We start from the raw sequence: 20,703 nt of genomic DNA, 5'->3' as shown, positions 1-20,703 counted from the left end.
TCTAGAAGAAATTTTATTTTATTTTTGTCAAAAAAAAATTTATTGGCATAGCAAAATCGATTTGGGTAAAAATTACAAAAAAATGGCTTTAATAGATTAAAATTGCCTTGAAAACTTTTTGCCTTTAATGAAATTGGTAATTTAATATTGAAAAATGGCTTTTGGTTAGCCAAAATCCAATTTTAATGACGTATTAATTACTAAATCCTCATTAAATGGAAATATTTAACATCTCCAAGGCACCATTTAATTTCTTTTTGCAATTTAGAACTAACTGGCAATTTTCATTTTGGCAAAATTAATATTTAGCTAAGTATTTAATTGTGGGCCATAATTTTGCATTAATTATTGTTTTTCTTTCTCCCAAGGTCCAAGTCGGCCAGCTTGGGGGGAATAAAAAAGTTGAGTATAAGAGGAGGCCTCTCTCCCATTTCTTCCTCACTTCTCACTTCTCCTTCTCAAGGTGTTGGTGATTTTGCAAGAGCAAATCTGCACTCTTCTTGCTTGGCGAAATTTGTGAGAGCCGAAATTTATGGAGGGCGAAATTTGTGGAAGGCGAAATTTGTGGGAGCCGAATTTTGTGGAGGGCGAAATTTGTGGGAGCTGAAATTTGTGGAAGGATAAAATTTTGATTTTTTCAAAAGGCTGCAATTTTTACCCTAGGTTGGGTAATTTTATTTGGAGGTGAATTGCATGATAAATTTCTGATTTGCAAGGGATTTGAAGTTCTTAAGGTCAAGTCCTAATTCCGAAAAGTCGTTGTAAGATTATTGGTTAAGGTGAATTTTCATCATCTAGAGTTGCAAGGGGTCCTTAAGCTGACATCTTTCTTTCGTTCTAGTCTAAGGATTGCTCATCTTGGTTCTTCTTGCCTTCTGGTCCACCACTCTACCATCCCGTAATAGGGCGACGAGCATGGAGGATGTTAGTGCAAGTAAGAATCCCAAGCGGGCAAACACTAAGAAAGACAAAGAGGATATGATGCCCAAAACTCCCTTCTTCTCGAAAATGAAGAGAATAACCGACAACAATATAGGTACAGTGGACATGATACGGATGAGGGAAAGACTGAAGGAAGGACAATCCCCCTTGGAAAAAGAGGATATCAATGAGACAGATTTTGGATCGAGATTGGATGAGCTGGAAAAGGTTGCCATCAGGAAGAAGCATTTGGGCACCCTTTCCTCTCTCAATGCTTTTATTGGATTTAAGAAAGAATATGAGAAGGATCACGAAAGGATACTACAAGCAGCAAGTGGCGTGGCGAAGTCAGCGGAACTTAGGGCGAAGCACACACCTTGTCCTCCTATGGAAGAAGTTAACGAAAGGCTAGCTAAGTTCATTGTCTTAGCTAAGAAAATGAAAGAAAATGGAAGATTTATATTAGAAGATCATTTGATGTAAGCCCAAGTGGCAAATTTCCCCTTTCTTCCAGAATAGGACAAGTGTCTATTTCTGATTGGCCACCATTTTGGTGCCTTCTCATTGGTTGCCACTTTTTGCATTTTTTTCATTGGTCCATTGATGAGGTGGCAGCTTCTCATTGGCTGATGGGGTGGCAACCCTAATTTGGGTTTTGAGGATCCAATCTGGATCGTTGATCTTGTTTTGATCTCCACCGTCTGTTGTATTTCTGGCCCCTATAAAAGGCCATTTGCTCTCATTTGTAAAGTGGTTGGAGAAATTGTTGCGAAGATAATACCAAAATTGCTCTCTTTTTCATTGTTGCGATTTGCATGTTGATTAAGAACATTGGGTGTTATTGCATGTTTTCTACTTCCACATAGTTAGATTTCTTTCAAGTTGTTGAAGCACATTGCATTTTAAGTTGTTTAAGTGAAAGTAAAGTAGATGGATAGTTGTATGGTAGCATTGGTAAATGTTTTATAAGGGTCAATACTAGGCCACTAGCATCGTAGCGGCTGGTTGGGAAGCTTTGTGTGGTAAGCTAGTTCATTGTTCCTTTGAATCATTGCACCTGTGGAAGTGAGGCCGCTGGTCAACTCTCATTAGGTTCGATCCCCGTCCGTTTGCTAACCTTCCATTCATAGGAGTAGGAGTAGAATAGTGAGTAGTTGGGTAATCGAAGCTTAGAGAGAGAAGTTAGAAAGAGTAGGTCAAGCATTAGAGCACATCCATTCACCTTCCACGACCATCGCTTTCCCATCAACATCACCATTGGCAGACACATCCTACCTCATCATACCATCAACATTATCTGCCTCCGCACATTTCACAAACCAAATCACCATCATCTTCATCCCACCAAAGTCCAAGTCATCCTCAAAAGATAGCGTAAGGCCGCCTACGTGATTATCAGCAAATCACATCGATAAAACTGAGTGAGTATCCACAAGAGTAAGGAACATTGGAGTTATTCTCATATCCCATGAGCAATAACTTTTCAAGAGAGGAATTGTATGTTTGATACTCTGTATCAAATGTTCAATTGCTAATATGTTATGTAAGTGATACAAAACTTGCATCAACAACTCCCTCTTAGCGAGGGAGCATCAAAAGTACTTATCCACAGCGATATCCTTTTAATAATAAAGTCTATCTGATTTCTGGCACATTTCGGGAAAAACCATTGTCTATCAGATAGATAGTCTTGATCTCAAGCGACAAGAATTATGATCTTCGGCTCACTCCGCGACTGAAGTAGTCTATCATTTTCTCCTTTGTTCATCTTGATGTGAAGGAGTTGTGTTTTTAGAGTAAGCAATCTATGTGTATTGTTGATTTCATATGAGTTTTGAATAGTCATAAACATCTCATATGCGGTTGAAGATTTTGCTATATATGGAAGAGTGTGATCTTCTATAGAATCAATTATAATCTTCATGGCCTTACTATTATGTCTCCCATATTGTTTTATCAAGCTCAGTTTTAGACATAGTTTTGTTCTCTTCCACATATTGCTTTGATTTGAGTTTTCTAAGAACAATCATGATTTGTATTCTCCAATATACAAAGTTTGATGCTCCATCAAGTCTATCTTCTAGCTTGACTCCGTTCACCATAGTTGCTCTTATGAGTAGATTGCATAATTCAAGAACTTTTGAAGGTGTTTTCACAATTTGCTTTAACCTCTATCTACCAACTTGGCCCTGCTACCATGTTAAGGAATATGGGATCTAAGATAGAATAACTATATATTTCTTTTGACCTGAACAGTTCTTCTAGAAGAGGTATATGAAGTAAGATCGATGTACGCACTTCTAATTGTTCAAATTTATATATTATACTTGACAGGGTTTATATATGTTTTCACATAAGTATATATATATATATATATATATATATATATAATCACCTTGACTATGGTGTATTTTATTCTTGCTAGGAATAAGAAAAGTTTGGATGAGTAAGTATCGAATGTAAAAGTGAAATTGTCATTGTTATTGATTCCATTCTCTATCAATACTTCTACAATATATATCATATTAAATATTCATGTCCATGTAAGGACATGACCCTTACATGGTATGACCCACGAAGGGTCATGGCCTTACGTGGTCATGACTTTAACTAATCACATGTTAGTGAGTTAATATGAGTCGCAATATTCTATACATCGATTAAGTATAACATGATACAATATAATATGGATAACATCAATCATATACGACAGTTTCAACTGCAACATCATGCACAATATAATATGCAATTCCTAACATATTCGCAACACTGATACTCCTGTATTGAATCACATATATATCGACATTAATATGCAATTCTCAAACCCAATCACTGGGTGAGAATACAATGGCAGATAAGGATATTACTCATAGATTGATTATGTATGAAACCAGATCTAGGTAGGATCATAAGTAATTAAATAGCTTTAGATATTAGTATATAGGGGAAATCAATTTTATCTATATGTGTGTGTGTGTGTGTGTGTAGATTTGTTCTACATATTGATACCAGATACAACCGAAGCTATCACTTCAACATAATTTGCAGCCCAAGGAAGTAAAACAACGCACCCATCATAGACATTTTGAATTCACTTTTCATGCAATCAACAAATTCCTTGTTCATTTCAGAGCTGTCACTACCAAAATCGGATCATCAACATATACAACAACTCTGAGGATGTTGTTACCTTCATTGTCGACATACAAGTTTTTGTCCATGTATCCTTTCTTGAAACCTTGCTGCTATAGATAGTTGTTCAGCTTGTCATACCAAGCTCTAGGAGCTTGTTTGAGTCCATAGAGTGCTTTCTTCAGCTTGCATACATAATCCAAGTTATTTGTTAGCACAAAACCTTCTGGCTGCTCAACATAAACTTCCTCATTCAAGTCACCATTTAGGAATGCAAATTTGACATCCATTTGAAACACTTTAAAACCTTTGAAAGAAGCATAAGCTAGAAACATTCTAATGGCTTCTAGGCTAGCTACAGATGCAAAAGTTTCATCAAAATCAACACCCTCAAATTGTGAGTACCCTTTGCAAACCAAGCGAGTCTTATTCCTTATAACTTTACTTTCTTCATTTACCTTATTATGAAACACCAATGTTTCCCCAATCACATTCTTATCCTTGGGTCTAGCCACAAGGTCCCAAGTATTGCCCTTGTAGTTTGCTCCAATTCTTCCTTCATAACTACAATCCAATTCTCATCCTTGGCCGCCTCTTCATAATATTTTGGCTTATACAAAGACATTAATGAAAAATCATCATCCTCAACGTAATTAACATTCTTTCTAGTAGCCCTTGTTCTCCTTTTAGCTATAGCTTGGTCTAAGGGATGATTCTGTTGAACAAGCTTAGGAGTTTTAAAAGAAGAATCGGCAATTTCACCTTGTACATCATGCTCACAATGCTCATGTGAGGTTTCAACTTCATCAAGAGGAGATACTTCAAAGCCATTATGTGATTGTGACTTCCCCTTGGTATTTGCTAGCTGCTCCACCTTGTGAGGGTGGAGAAGATAGCATACAAATATATAAACTTAATATTATCTGATATGAGTAGCAATGGACGGGCTCCCACACTACTTGGTTCCTCTAGGAGAGTAACCAGGGTGAAAAAGGAAGTGATAAGGCAGTGAAGGGATGCAGATCCAAAGGGGGAAAACTCCCGAAGAGTGAGATCTCGAAGATAGAAGGTCTCCTAGAGAGAGTGCAAGGTATCATCGATCATCATACCTGAAGGAAGATAGGGACTTGCACTCTCTGAATAAGCAATGGAACCTCCCTCAAATCTCATAGAAGATCGAACAATAGAATAGGAAATGGATGTAGTCTCAACCACACCCATGTCACTACAGTAACAAAACCACTCATCTCTACTGGTCTAGTGATCTATCTGGATACGAAGCCAATGAGAGTCAACTCTGAAGGAGCCTAACTGGATATGTAAGGCATGAGGCCATCCCCGGGAAGAGTGGTAAGCTCGAACAATAATACCATCGTGAATGTCAATATAGTGCTCAGCATAGAAGGCCACACGCGAGCGGAGGCCCCTCGACAGGTCAACCCAAGTCACATGAATAAAACTCCTCTAGATATCCATCCTAGTAACCTCATTCAACTCTGACTGAGGAGGGAGGAGATGGTAGGAGCATCCAAGGAATACTGAAAGGGAGGAAGACGGTCAATATCGATACCCACGGAGCTAAGGCGACTAGAGGCCTGAGCATACCAACAATGAGTGTGACCAGTACGGTTTGAAGCCACAATTGAAGTTGAGGAATAGTAGGCCAAGTAGGAATAACAGTATCTTCCATCAGCATAATCCACAAAGCCCCTGAATCTATGAAGTAACCAAGCCAGATCAAAGATCATGCAAAGTCTAGAGGGATGAGCACTGAACTCAGCCAAGATAATATTATTAGGAGTAGTCAACTAACAGCAAATGAGGCATCAAAGAAGAAGAGTTTGCACCCTCTCCATCGAAGCCCAGTCAGTGGCCAACAAAGAAGACCCCCAAATGGTTGAGCCATAAAGGGCAATAGGTCTAACCAAGGAGTCTAAGATTACATCTTAGACATGGTATCCTGGAAATGGTGCCTAAAACACTGACTCTCAAGTAAAGCAAGTGAGCCAAGCCCCTTGCTGATCTATGGCATCATGGCAAGTCTCAGAGTGAAATGCGACCTAAAAAACCTGATGCCCAAATAGGTGTAGCTGGAAGTCATCTCAATCTCAGTCCCTCTAAAGAAGAAATGCAAATGAGAGGTTTTCAAGCAATTGAAAATCATTAACCCGAGTCTTGCCCAAGTTGACCACTAGCTGCCAAGAATTACAAAAGGAGGCCAACCCATCCAAAAGACATTCAAACCCATCAAGGGAGGAAAACAAAAGCACCACGTCGTCAGCAAAGAGAAGGATTGAAATCAAGACTTAATGAAGATAACACCCATCTTCGGGAAGCGAGAAACTCCTCAGATAGGTCTCAAGCTCATCAATGTAACCAAACAACATAGGAGAAAGCGGGCAGCCTTGCTTGACCCCAATAGAACTCTGAATAAAATCGGAGAAGCCCAAAGGAATTCTAATACAACCAACAACCCTCTCGTAAAGTCTCATAATGGCCACAAGCAAAACCTCAAAAACCCCAATATTCTTGAGCCTAAGAAACATTTGTTATATGTAACCTATAAATGATGCAATATTTTCAACAAATATGTTGAGAACTACTCAAAGACATTGAAGAGGAAGGTTTTTGTTAATTTTGTAAGTTATCTTTAAAAAATCTTTGCATTTTGTTCACAAACTGAAATGAGCTCTCTAGTTTTGTTTTAGGCGTTTCATTTAGGTTTAGGGATTTGTATGCTTTTATAGATTTGAGAATGGCAAGTGCTTCTAGCTTCGAGAACTCCCGATTCGTAACAAACTCAACCTCTCTAATATGGAAAAATGTGGAAACGGTACAAATACTAGGTGGAGATCATATTTGGATTTGTAGCCATTATAAAGAGCAACATAACAGCTCTTGTAGTCAAGAGAGAGAACATTTGTGCTTTATCTCTCTATGCCATCAATTTTCAATGAAGAACCCGTAGACTATCATCTATTCTTGCATATTTCTCAAGAACCAATATCAAATAAGAGAGCAAAGGGCGGGCCCTTGGAAATGGAATTTCATAGTAGAGTAGAGACATTGCAGAGCAAGACACAACTAGATGCATCTATGCAAATGGATTGTAATTTAATATTGTTCACTCAGTATATTCGTGAGAACTTGTGAAATTGATTAATGCAACTACAAAGGGGTTCCAGAGCCCAAGATGTGAGAAGGTGCAGACTACCTTGCTGGACAAAGGGGTGAAATATGTAGACAATGCATTAAAGCCCATCAGGGCTTTATGGATCAAAACAAGTGTCCATAAGCATCTGATGGATGGAAAGATGCAAGAAATTGCCTTTTGATCAATGTTATTAAAGTGTCCACTACAAGTGTTGTTTCTTTTAAAACAATGGATTGTGAAGGGCAAGTGAAGGAAGGTCCATTTATTGCCAAATTCTTTTCCAAGCAGTGAGCAAATTGGCATTTAAAATATTGGTCAGAGAAAAACAAACAATGCCAAAAATTGTAGGGTTGTTGGATTATTGGTTGAGAAACATTGTGATCACATTTTTTGGACAGCTTGTGATGTACACTCACTCAACCTAATGCTACAAATAATTGGGACCAAAATTAGATGGATCAAACAAATGTATGATGATGCTTAACAGATCCAAGTGTTCATCAACTACCACTACATGTCACAAGGCATTTTTAGACAATTTTCAAAACAAGAAGTCTTGAAAAAGTCAAAAAAAAATAATAATTTAAATATGTTTTACTTCAGTAAAATTTCTAGGTTTTTTATTTATCTTATTATTATTTTGATTTTGAAGTAGGGTGATCAGACCCTTTTGCCTCCAATATAATTGTTTTGAAACGACTTATGAAGGTTCATGAGATATCATCTATAATAATAGTCAATTCTAATTTGAGCATATGAAGGCAATCTAGCAGCACAAGTGCAATTCCCATTAAGGCATTATACTAGATAACTCGTGGTGGGATTGTACAGAGTACCTCTTAAGACTTACTGGGCCTATATTAAACATGATATGATACACGGACGTGAATAGGTGAGGTATATAATGGTATTGACTCAATGATTGGAATATGAAAAAAATCATAAATGAGAAAGAGCAAGATCCTAGAGAAGCATTCTTCAAGGAACTATATAAAATTGTGTTGGACAGATGGAATAAAACGACTGCTCATTTGCATTTGCTTGCCTTTGCATTGAGCCCCAAGTACTATGGTAGAGCGGTCCTTGATGACAATAACACTAGAGTTGCCCCATATAGAGATCCTAAAGTTGCTCAAGGGTACAAGGCGGTCTTGGAAGATTCTTTTCCAATGACATACAGCCTATGATGAAACCTGATTTCATGAATGTCACAAGCACATATGATTGTGGTCTTGACAATCTTGCAATCATGCATAATGTTGATGCTCATAATTGGTGGTACTTCCATGGAGAAGCATAGTAGTACCTACATACAAACTATCACCATCAATGTTCACTCTCAAGTTTTCCTTTAACTCTTAAGATTCTAATTTCTAGACTCTAGTTAATTAATATTGAATTTATATTTAAAAAATTTAAGTGTAGCTCTTAACTTTTGAAAAATATTGATAGTTGATAGTTCATCATCAGCTTAGAAATATTGAAGCACATACTCCTCCATCCACTCAATAATGTGAAATAGACTGCACTTCAGGAAGGTGGAAGACTTGGCCTATGTGCATTCAAACTTGAGACTCCTAAGTCCTAACACAAAGAAAATACCTACAAAAAAGGGGAGGCAAGGCAGTGGGATGTTGAACCAATGCATGCGGAGTTGGATGATTCAATGGCCCACCTTGGTACACTTAGTTGATGATGACCATGAGCTACTTAATGATCATGAGGCTGATCCTGGTGCTAATATTGCTAGTACCGATGCTAGTGGCACTATGTGTGCTTCTAATTCATCACAGCAGGAGGAAGATATGCTTGATAACTTTTGCTGAAATTTGATCAGTAATGGATCATTGTTATAGTTGACATTATTATTTTTGAACTGAAACATTGATATGGTAGTGTATTTTGACATTTTGCTATGCTATTTTAACAAAAACAGCAATATATGTATGGCAATGTATTCTTCTATAGACAATGTTGCTTTACTATTAGCATATTGGTGTATTATGAACTTATTTGCTGCTACATATATGTATATATTTTTTATTTTTTATATGTTTTCTACGGGTGAACACAAAACAAATCCATACCCGCAACCCATAAACCCAACTCTCAAATCCGAACCGGATTTTGAACCTGGACTGGCAACTTAGTTATAATCCCATTTTGAGGCGTGGAGACTACCTTGACGTTGTTTATTTTATAGTTTTATTTTTTCACAAAACCAGTATCAAGAATACTTAGTAGTCTACTCTGTGACAAGTTATCATATCAAATATTTAACTAGCTAAATTCATTTTCCTGTACATAAGAAAGAAAGATACTAAGAGAAGCTCTGGAAATTGATCTCCAAAAAAATTCTAAACTATTTCATTAGCTAAATCTGCAAAACATGCATGTAAATCACCAAATTGTTCCAACTATCTTTTGACTTTAAGCTGTAAAACAAACCTGATGAGTAAATCTGCGATTTGGGCTACCAAACAGACGGGCAAGTCCGAAGTCCCCTAACTTTAGTTGGCCATCAGGTGCTATCAACAAGTTGTTTGGTTTCATATCCCTGCAAACTTCAAAGCATGCATTACAAACTTCTAAATTGACTTGCACATACCTGTATAACTGAGAAGCAGCAATGTTCAAAATAACTGAGGCAACAACTTAAGCTGCAAGTGCCAAGAGTTACCTATGTAAAACCCACTTTCTATGGCAAACAGCAAGGCCTTTCAATGTCATCTGCATGTAAGATTTTATATCAGCTGGAGAGAGATGTATGTTGCGGTCTTTTATGACTGTCTCAAGATCACTCTCCATAAACTCAAAAACAATATGTAAATTCCGCTTGTGCGGATAAGCATCTATCAGCTGTATTATGTTTGGATCCTTTAGCTCCTTCAACAATTTTATTTCTCGCAAGGCAGTCACGTGAACACCTTCCTTGGCATCCCCAAGATGAATTTTCTTCACTGCAACAGTTTTGTTTGTCTACATAGAATACCACAATCTATAAGAAAAAAAATTTAAATACAGAATTAAACAAAGGTAACATCTGGCAGAAACCAGCAAGAAATTTCAAACATATAGATGAATCTGACAATGTCACTAGGGAATGAACAATTCTTGAAAATGAAAAATGTACATATAGAACTCACAGAACTGTTGAACTTGCACCAACACCTATTCCTTTAAAGCTCTGACAGATTAAAACAAATACTAAACAAAACAGTTCCCTACATAAAAAAATTAAAAAATTAAAAATTAAAACATAAAAAAAGGCACATATGAAATTTAAGCCAAGATAGCTGCAAACTTGTCAATAAATTACATGAAAAGAGCAGAAGGATAAAAACATTATCAAGAGTAATACAAACAAGGACAGAGAGAAAATAAATGATGTAGACTCTGCTGTCCAATGCAGAAAACATTTCTTCTTAGACAGCAAAAGTAATCTCTATACAAGGAAAATATTAATGTGGGACAAAACTCTATCATAGCATACACTGAAAAGTGTCTTCTCACAGAAGCACATACAGGCAGCATCCTTGTCTTCTTTGACTTGCAGGCAAACCAGAATAAATAATGATCAATTCTCGTAATGCGGCATAAGGCAAGTAAATATTTTATCTCATTGTGACATGCCAACCTGCTTACAAAGACAACTCTATTCTTATGATTCTTGAGGAAACACATTAATGAGCTTCTAAAATTTCCCCTGCCGAAAGGAATTTCAAAACTAATCTCAAATAAAATCCTCATTTTATGTACCATAGTTACAGGATGATGATATTGAAGTTCAGGTTGCTAATGCTAATTGTAGGTATGGTCGGATTCTTTCAGGCTGACATAGATAGCATAAAGGTCGTGATAATATAATTATACTATCAAATTATCATTGGGATAATATAATTATTATGTTGATGATATAATTATGGAGGCAATATAAATATATTGCTAATAATTGTATTTGTTGTGATAATATAATTATTAAAATTTAATATAATTAATTATCATTTCTTACGAATAGGAGCGAGAAATGGCAGAAGATGCGAAGTTTTCAAAATCCTCGAAAAATCCAAAACCAGCAGGGTTTCAAAAACCTACTTCAAATTACGACAAAACAAAATATGCTTTGAATGTCCTGATCAAACTTTCCAACAGTTTCGCAGCTCTTGATGTGGATCAGGACCAGGTAGCGAAACCAACATTCTTAAAGGCACAGCAGGATGGATATGCCAAATCCAATACGCGAGATATCCTGGCAAAGGGCCACACCGAGCAGCAACAATGCTTCTTCCAAACAAACTAAATATGCTAAATCAAAGTAGAAGGCCGAATCGGGACAATCAAAACGAGCAATAAGCAAACCTGCCCCAGCTGAATGTCAAAAGCAACGTCCAAACTGAAGAGCACATGATTATATTGGGAGGGGAGAGGGTGAGGGGGGGTGGGGGGGTGAATCAGTATAATAACAATTTTGCCAATTTAAAACTTTGATCCAAACAATAACTTTAAATGCTGAAATAAACAATTATGCACATGAACACAATGACAAAAAGATTTATGTGGAAACCCAATGCGGGGGAAAACCACGACAATAAATGCTTTTATATAAACTTTGATCTTTTACAATGATTTGTAGGCTACAACCTCTAAGTTTATGAGCACCGACTCACTGGAAGCTCCAACTCCCACACTTCACAGGCTCCGACCTATAGGAAGCTCTAACTTGTTGATGTCAATTTTGTACCACGACATAACATATTAGCAATTGAATATCTAATACGGAGTATCAAACACATAATTCCTCTCTTGAAAAGTTAATACTTATGTGGACATAAGCAAGAACTCCAATGTTCCTTACACCTGTGGATACTAACTCAGTATATCGATGTGATTGGCTGGTAATCACGTAGGCGGCCTTACACTATTTGCTTGAGGATGATTTAGACTTTGATGGAATGATAGTGATGGTGTGAATGTCAGATGATGTTGATGGAGAAGGTGATGGTGATGGAGGGTGAGTGTTCTTATGGCTTACGCTTTCCTAACTTTCCTCGTCAAAACTCCAACTCCTAACTACTTGCTATTCTACTCCTACTCCTATGGATGGAAAGACTAGCAAATGGATGAGGATCGAATCTAACGAAAGTTTACCAGCGGCTCTACCTCCATAGATGCAATGATTCAAAGGAAAGTGAACTAGTTTACCACACAAGGCTCCCCAACAAGCCGCTAGGATGCTAGTGGCCTAGTTATAAATCCCTATCAAACATCTACTAATACTACCATGCAACTATTCATCTAATCTTTATCTTACTTAGCAACTTCTTGAAATGACACTTACTTTAACAACTTCAAAATAAAAATCTTATTCTAATTAGTAGAAGTAGAAACCATGCAACAACACCAAAAGCTCTTAATCACCATGCAAGTCACAACAATGAGAAAGAAAAGCGATTTTTTGGCATTATCTTTGCAACAATTTTCTTCGACCCTTTACAAATGAGAGGAAATGGCCTTATAGAGAGGCCAAAAATTACAAGTGGCCAAGATTAAGAGGCAAAATCAAGGACCGAGATTAAACCTTACAAACCGTAATTAGGGTTACCATCATTCAACCAATTACATGAGGGCACGAACTTTGTGGGCCAATGAGAAAATTACAATAATTTGTCAGCCAATGAGAACATAGGACACTTGGCATGATCTGACTGCATGCACATGAAAGTGCCACCTCATCAACCTTCATGCGAATTTGGTGATAACTGTTGATCCTTGAGATAAGGTGAAGCCTTAGATGCTTGAGCTTGTCCTTAGAAACTTTCTCATCACCACTTGATCTTGCTTGTACTTGATGTCCTGACCCTAAAAGGATGAGGTCTTCATGCACTTGGGGTAATCTTGCCTTGGCCTGGATGGCTTCCCTGGATATGAACTTCTTTGCAACTTGAGAGCCTTGCTCTTGGCCACTACCTTGAAATCGAACTTAACCTCCCCCATTATCCTTGCCTTCCTTAACCTTCCTAGTCTTCCAACCTTCCCATTCAAATCCAACCAAGCTAGCTTGCACGAATAAACAAGCCTTGCCCAGCCTCAAATATTTTCAAATCTCTTCTACTAATCCGCTCTTTCTTGAAATTGCGGGGCTTCTTGAATCTCCATCTTCAATCGAATTCGCCCTTCACCCAATTTCATTCTTCACCAAAGCATGCACTTCAACCTTTGCTAGCTTGCAATCAAATAGAAGGGCAAGGACCCCATGTGGAATTGGTTCTAGTTTTGCACTACCCTAAGTTGTAATTCTAGATTTTCACTTATAATTCTAACCCAATCAAATTTGCCCTTTCCACTTACAATTTCATCAATAAAGTAATTCATCCAATTCTCAAATTGCATACCTTATGAGATGCCCATGACTCAGTTGAGTAGCACAATGAGGTCGACATACTCTGATTTGAAGTCTGATCGGGTGAACGACGCCTTGGTGACTCCCTTTTTGCCTTCATGTACCCAATTATGTTTTAGGAGACTGAAGCAGGCATCTTGATTATCCTGGTGGAACTTGGCAGCCTAATCCATCGTTTATCTCTCAACTGTATCATGTTTATAGTGCCACTATTGGTGTCATAGACTTGTTTCAATTTTGAGAAGAAGGCGGTATTTGACATCATGTCTTCCTTGTCTTTTTTGGTATACGTTCCTGTTGGGTTCTTGCTTGCACTAACATCTACCATCCTAAACACTTATTTCTGCCCCTTCGTTCTAAGTGATATGGACTGCCCTTATCGATCTCCAACCTTCTTTTTATCGATGGATTCTAACTTATTTTTGCCTCGCCAAGTCCTATCACTACACTTATCAATCTCCAATCTTCAACCTAGGGGTGGGACTACCACTTATTTCTGCCTCTTCGTGCCTTAGGATGGACTACACTTATGACCCCCCTCTCCAATACCGAGGGTGGTCTAGCTTATTGCTGCCTCTCCAAGTGACCTATCATGAAAACTACACTTATATCTCCCAACTCCAACCTATCAATGGGATGATGAAGTAGTGGATGAAAAGTAAAAGCAAAAGAAGAGGAATGAAACCAAGCAAGAACAAGAGAGAGACAACCTTGCCCTTAGAGCGGCCTCCAAACACAGAATGAAGTTCGTCCATCTACCAACAAAGAACACCTTTGGGAATTTGTCTGGCATGTGAAAATTTAGTCCTCCAAGCAAGAATGTGAAATCATGGCAAGTGAAATAAGACCTTGGAATTCTGTCCACCTTATGCAAATACTGAAAATGCTTATTAAAACTCCTTGTCTACGGCACCAAAATGTGTGAAAATCTGCCCTTATGTTGTCCAAATCAGACTTGATCAAATTCTGGAAATTGTCATTGAAATACTTGATCTAGGGCACAAAACAATGTCCTCAAATATGCCTTCAATATCCTTCAAAAAAGTTGCCAATAGTAGAAGATGTCAATAAAAATCGCTAGAATTTGGTTATGACCCAGCTAGGGCATTAAATGCTGCAATAAAACTTGTCAAATCAAGCCCTCAAATTTGTCATAAATGTTATAAATCAGACCTATCCAAATTCTGTCCAAAATGCCCTAGAAGTCGCTGCCAATAAAACCCTAACATGCACATGCAAATTGCCCAGAATGAAGGTCCTCAAATGTGATGGATTTTGCTGCCTTATGAAGACTGGAATTGACGCCAAAGGATCAGATCTGAAAATGAATCAAATGCTGCCCAAAACAGTCCACAATGGAGGCGCTAAAACCCTAGATGCTAACACATGCCTCAAAACCCTAGCTCGCTGTCCATGAACAGATCTGATATAAAATCGCAACCCCTTTGCAAGAAAAAAAAATCAGGCCTCCACAAAATTCGCCCAAGCAAGAAAAATCTGAATTTGCCTCAAAATCACCTAGGGCAAAAATTCACCCACAATGGAAGAAGAAAAAACAATGTCTCCAAGCAAGCAAAATCTGCTCCAAGAAGAAAATCGCCTAGGCTGGAAATTGCCTCTCCACAAGTTTCGCCCAACACATGAGGAGGAAGAAGATGGAATGAGAAATGAAAGAGGGAGAAGCCTCTCTTATACCAACATTTCACTAATCCTCCAAGCTGGGCAACTTGCTCTGGAAGAGACAAACAATTAAATTGGGCCACCATTCATGGTCCAAATTTAAATGCATCATTAAAATTACCTCTTCCATAGTGAAATTAGCATATTTAATTGCCGATTAAGACCAAAATTGCAAGATAAAATTAAGAAAGCCTTGGAGATGTTAAAATTTCCATTTAATAACGTTTTAGTAATTGAAATATCATTTAAAATCAGATTTAACAAGCTAAAATTGATTTTCAACTTTAATTTATCAAAAAAAAATTTAATAATTTTAAAATCTTCAATGCAAATTTAACCAATTTAATCCATTTTCGATTTTGCAATGCAAATTTGATTTCTAACCCAAAATAAATCATTTTTATTTTTAATTTTTATTTTTGATTTCACTATCACAAAATTTCTTTTCACCAAAAAAATTAAAAAATTTCCGAAACAATTAAATCTAAATAGATTTTCTATTTTGAAAAAATGCTCAAGATTATACAATTACATCCAATTTTCAAAATAAATCGTCTAAGTCCAAAAATTTGTAAATTTATCTTGCCGAATATTGTTCTTCTAACCATCGAAAAAAATGTTGTCTTTGAAATTTGTTTGGCCTAAAGATAAAATTGTCAGTTCCAAAAAATCGAGCTAAGCCCAGGTGAAAAATAAATTTAACCTCCTCCCTCTTGACCCGAAGGCATCCAAGGCGTAAAATTTTCTAAAATCGGAAATTTTTGGACAACTTCAAAAAATAATTGCCAAGGCAATAAAAAAAGGGGGGTCCCCAAAAATTTTGGGGCGATGATGTGAAAACTTCACAACACAACTCCCTCTGCTGTCTTCATGAGCACCAACCCACTGAACACAAACTTCTTTTCCACCTTGGCAATGTTGCCTACTTCAACGGATGATGGACAATTTAAGCAATTCTTATTGTCTTCTTTATAACTCTCTTTTCTTAATTTGCATACTCTTCTTTTACTGGCATATATTTCACATCTGCTCATATTTCACTTTTATATCTGTACATATATTATCTTGCAAATTTATATCTGTATATGTATCTCTTTTCTTTCTATTTCACTCAACTTACTCATACATATAAATCAGATTTACAATCTGACTATATATATTTCATTTCAGCTCCTTTGCACATCCTAATACTGTCTTCTTTTTATTCACTTTACTTCAGATATTTCATTCTATATTTTATTTTTACTTTTCTTTTCACTATTAAATCTCTCTTATTCTTCAACCGCAGACTTAATCACATCTCTTACTTTTTGTAAATTTCTTTTATATCCTTCCACTTTGTTATTCACCGCTTACACTCTTTTTATATCTTCAGATATAAGAGACATGACTTTTGAATGTGTCTCTTCATTAAAGGTTTAAATATTGATTTATTTCATTAATCATACTTTTAAATCTTCTACTATTATTGACATCATTATTTGTCCTTAATGATCACCGTTCAGAATTATTGTATTGTCTTCATAGCTTAATAATAGTTTGTTCATCTTTCACAATGGACGACATCTCTCTGTCTGATATATCTCTGTCTTTTGTCACTGCTTATACAAAACATAATTGCTGCTTATAAACAAATCGCTCCTTATCTGATTGGGAATCCACAGTGTCTTCACCATTGCATATATAGTTCTGAGTTTGCAGCACTGTGTCTTTTCGATGATTCTGTCCATCATGGCTGTATAACTGACCAATCACGATGACTTGGCATGCTGACAGGGTTCGATTCAGGCCGTTGCCATTTATCGAGCCTCCCAATTTTTCATTCGCTGATCTTGAAATAATGATATGAATTAACTTCCGCTCATTCTGACTTTAACTTATTATCATTTTGATGTGTAACACGATGATTGCTTTATATGTTATCACTTCCATATGAGATACTAGTCATCGTATCTAAAAGACTCCTGAAAGATGTTCGATTCATATGTATTCAACTCCAGATGGCATCGAGCTTCCTCATTCATCTTAATCTTCCATTCTATTTGAACTTTAATCCAATCGATAAACTCCAAGCATATTTCCATACTTCTGGTTTTTGTATGCGTATGTGCATTTACACTTCAGGATTATAACTTTATCACTGTAGCTCAAAGGCCAATAGCAGATTGTACTCTTGTCTTCATTGCTGCATAATTATTACTGATCTAAACTCCCGTAATTTTATGTTACTTTGTACATGTTTGACGGCATATGAACTCGTCATTAAATCAATATTTCCTCTTTTCAATACCACTGCGGGTGGTCATACCCTGCTGCATAGAAAAGACTATACGTATTCCTCATCTGCTTACTCACATCTTTGTTCAGACGGCAAACCCAGGTTTGACTACCATGCTGGGAAGTTCAATTGGGCATTCATTTGATTGCTTTTCATATCAAGCTGCTCTGGACGCTTTCATATATATATATATATATGTGTGTGTGTGTGTGTGTGTGTGTGTCTGAAACCTCGTGTCTTAATCAATGTAGCACTCGTCATGCTTGGTTCACCAGGTCTGGTCTTAATCATTCAACGGTGACTTGTGTGGCTTGTGTTTAGTCTTGTTGTGGCTCTCACGTTGACTTGTCCGATAAACATTGTAATAAATCTGCAATATCACTTCTTTCAGATTCATGATTACTTCATATCTGCCAGCAAATATTACTACTGATATTTGTTCATTGTTTTAGTTTAGTTGCCAACTGTCATTATTTATATGTATCCTCCATTTCCTTTGACATTGATGATGTTATGTGTCTAGTCCATTTTTGACAACAATGACAATATTCCATCACAAACCAGTTTGGAGCATGGAGAGCAGACCGCACCCAACAAGAAACAAACGACTGGATCAAAGTATCAAAAAAGAAATGGCACAAAAATAATGCCCATCTTCCATCCAAAACATTATATAATCTGCGAAACCCTGGAGATTTCCAAATGGCAAATTGGTTGCCTCAGAAACCCTAGTTTCCCAAGTATACAAGCCCAAACCCAACAACAGAAGCATCAACACTTATATCCCCCCACCCCCCCAATAGACGAATCCCACATCCATCCACCATCCAAGTAAACTACAGACACGCTCATCATATCCCAAGCCATAAAAATGATGCGACATTGCCCAAAAACTCCCCACTGACAATTATTGAAGGGTCCCTTTCCAACAAGACCCACGCTGACAAATTGTGAATAGATTCTGATCATTAGTGACTCTCACAGTGAAAACCGGTAGATGGAATGTCAAGAACAAGGTCTATATGCTTTTTGGAATGGACCCAAGGCAAAAAGCCCTAAACTAATCAGATGGTTAAAAGATTTCTGGGGAGACCAGGCAAGTATTTCTAACTTTAATGATCATTTGTTGTATATTCATTGTCAAAACAGTACTATTAGAAATGAATTTATGTCAACTTCACAATGTCTCTTTAAAGGCCATTCAGTTACTTTTTTAAAATGGGAGCCTAATTTCAATGAAACTAGGGTTAAGAAAATTTCGGCTCCAAAATGGGTAGTCATCAAATCAATACCCTCTGAACTTAAACAAATTCAAATTCTCAACCGCATAGGCGCAGCTATAGATAGGTTAATAGGAATAGAGTCAAACTATAATACCTCAAATGATATCAAATTTATCAAGTTGATAACAAACAGATCAGAATATGACCTAAAGATTTCAAGATTTGAAAGTCAAATTAAAGAAATCCTAAAAATGAACCCTCTTAGAACTGTTAACCCTTTACACATTCACAGAAATTAATCCCTGAAAGAATTATTCCCACTAAACCACATCAATAACAAAAATAACTCCAAGAGGAAATTAGTCGATGCGAGGGAACAGCTTAGCCCAAAAGTAAAAGAAAGGGAGAATCCAGTGAGGAAACCCATATCAGGAGTGAGTTTGGAAAAGGGGAAATACCAACAAAAGAGGAAATCAAAAGGGCATTTAGACAGACACAAGACTCAAAGGTTAGGCAGAATCGGCCAACAAAAGAAGATGAGTTTCAGATAATGATTGAAAGTTGAGAAACTATTACCAAGGGGAGAATCAGCATTGAGAAAAAAATGACAAGCTTACAAATATGTGAACTGTGTAAGCAACAAAACTTGTTATTTGATGACATAAAGAGTAATATGAGCACTATAGACAAATTATCACATGACATCATGCTCACTAAGAGTGACATCAATTACCTATTTTCTTTATGGGAAGAAGCACACTGGAACCACCAGAATACTGCAATTTTACAACAGCCTTCAGGACAACCAGAAGAAACCAAAGGGCACACACAATCAGAAAGGGTTAAAGAAAATACCAAGGTTCCTCCATGCACTACACAGCTTAGTAATGAAGTCACAATGTAGGAGATAGGGATAGGGTCACATGATCAGCAGAAGAAGGATAGAATCGACCAAACAGATGCAGAGACTGGATACCATCCCATGGAGAGGTTGGATTCAACAAACGAACGCTCAAATTCTCTAGAGAATGAGAAGAGGATTTCCCCATAAGAAAATTGCAACAACCCAAGCATGTATAAATCTATTGAAGAAATGACACACAGGAACAACACACCAAGGGAAGAGAAATTACTAAATGGTCATAAGGATTGTCTTAGTCCACGAATATCACAGAGAACTACTCAAAAGAACGAAGAAGAAACAACCCCTAATAAGAGGAAAATGGGCTCAAGAGACCAAATAGAGAACAATAGAAGTAGCCACATGGGACCAAAAGATAACTTCCCCCCCCCCCCCCCCCCCCCCGGCATATTTGGAAAAAAAAAGTTTATTACCATTAGGAAAAAAGCAAAGGTGGTGCAGGAGCACCCACATAAAATATTTTGGACATGATTTTTGCACGAGCCGACTTAAAGAATTTATCCCGATTTCATCATTAGGATAAGATCTTTTCTCGGGATTCGTTCAGACCATTGTGGGGTCATTCTTCTCCCTATTCTATAATGATCTAGAGTATTCTGTAAGCCGTTCTTCCTATTTTGTAATAATCTAGAATGTTTCGTAGACCATCCTAGCAAGTATAAATAGAGTTTTTAGGTTTAGGTTTAGGTCAAGTTTTTGGATATGAAATTATAGGAAGAAGAAATCTGTAGGAGAGCAAGTGTATGTACTGTTCATTTGATAAATCAATTAGAAGAATTTTATTATCTGTCTCTTGCTGGTGCTGGTTCTTTTTTGTTTTTTGCTTCCGTTGAGTTTATCTCTGCATCATTTTTGGTATCAGAGCTTGGGAAAAGCTCCTAAGGCGCTTGGGAAAAGCTTGGGGAAAGCTTTCAGCTTCTAAGGCAAATTGGATTTTGTGACAGGTTGAGGAAAGAACCTGTAAGTGTGACCACAAGACTAGGTTGAGTGGAG

At 37.1% G+C, this 20,703-nt stretch overlaps 1 protein-coding gene across 1 annotated transcript in view; it reads right to left on the bottom strand.

Annotated features, from left to right (window-relative positions):
* LOC149571190 (cyclin-dependent kinase D-2-like) overlaps window positions 1-20,703 on the bottom strand; it is a 90,027-nt gene that overhangs the window by 49,604 nt on the left and 19,720 nt on the right. The window contains exons 2-3 of the mRNA XM_089812766.1: window positions 9,888-10,186; window positions 9,656-9,764 (exon numbers count right to left, since the gene is read on the bottom strand). Coding sequence (XP_089668892.1) covers window positions 9,656-9,764; window positions 9,888-10,186 — 408 coding nt within the window. The remainder of the gene's footprint in view (window positions 1-9,655; window positions 9,765-9,887; window positions 10,187-20,703) is intronic.

The sequence above is a fragment of the Cupressus sempervirens genome, chromosome 2 (assembly GCF_028749045.1).
Source record: "Cupressus sempervirens isolate cs-2001-9-10 chromosome 2, ASM2874904v1, whole genome shotgun sequence".
NCBI classification, from domain to species: Eukaryota; Viridiplantae; Streptophyta; class Pinopsida; order Cupressales; family Cupressaceae; genus Cupressus; species Cupressus sempervirens.
The sequence above is the reverse complement of the archived record's forward strand: the minus strand, read 5'-3'. Positions and strand labels throughout refer to the sequence as shown.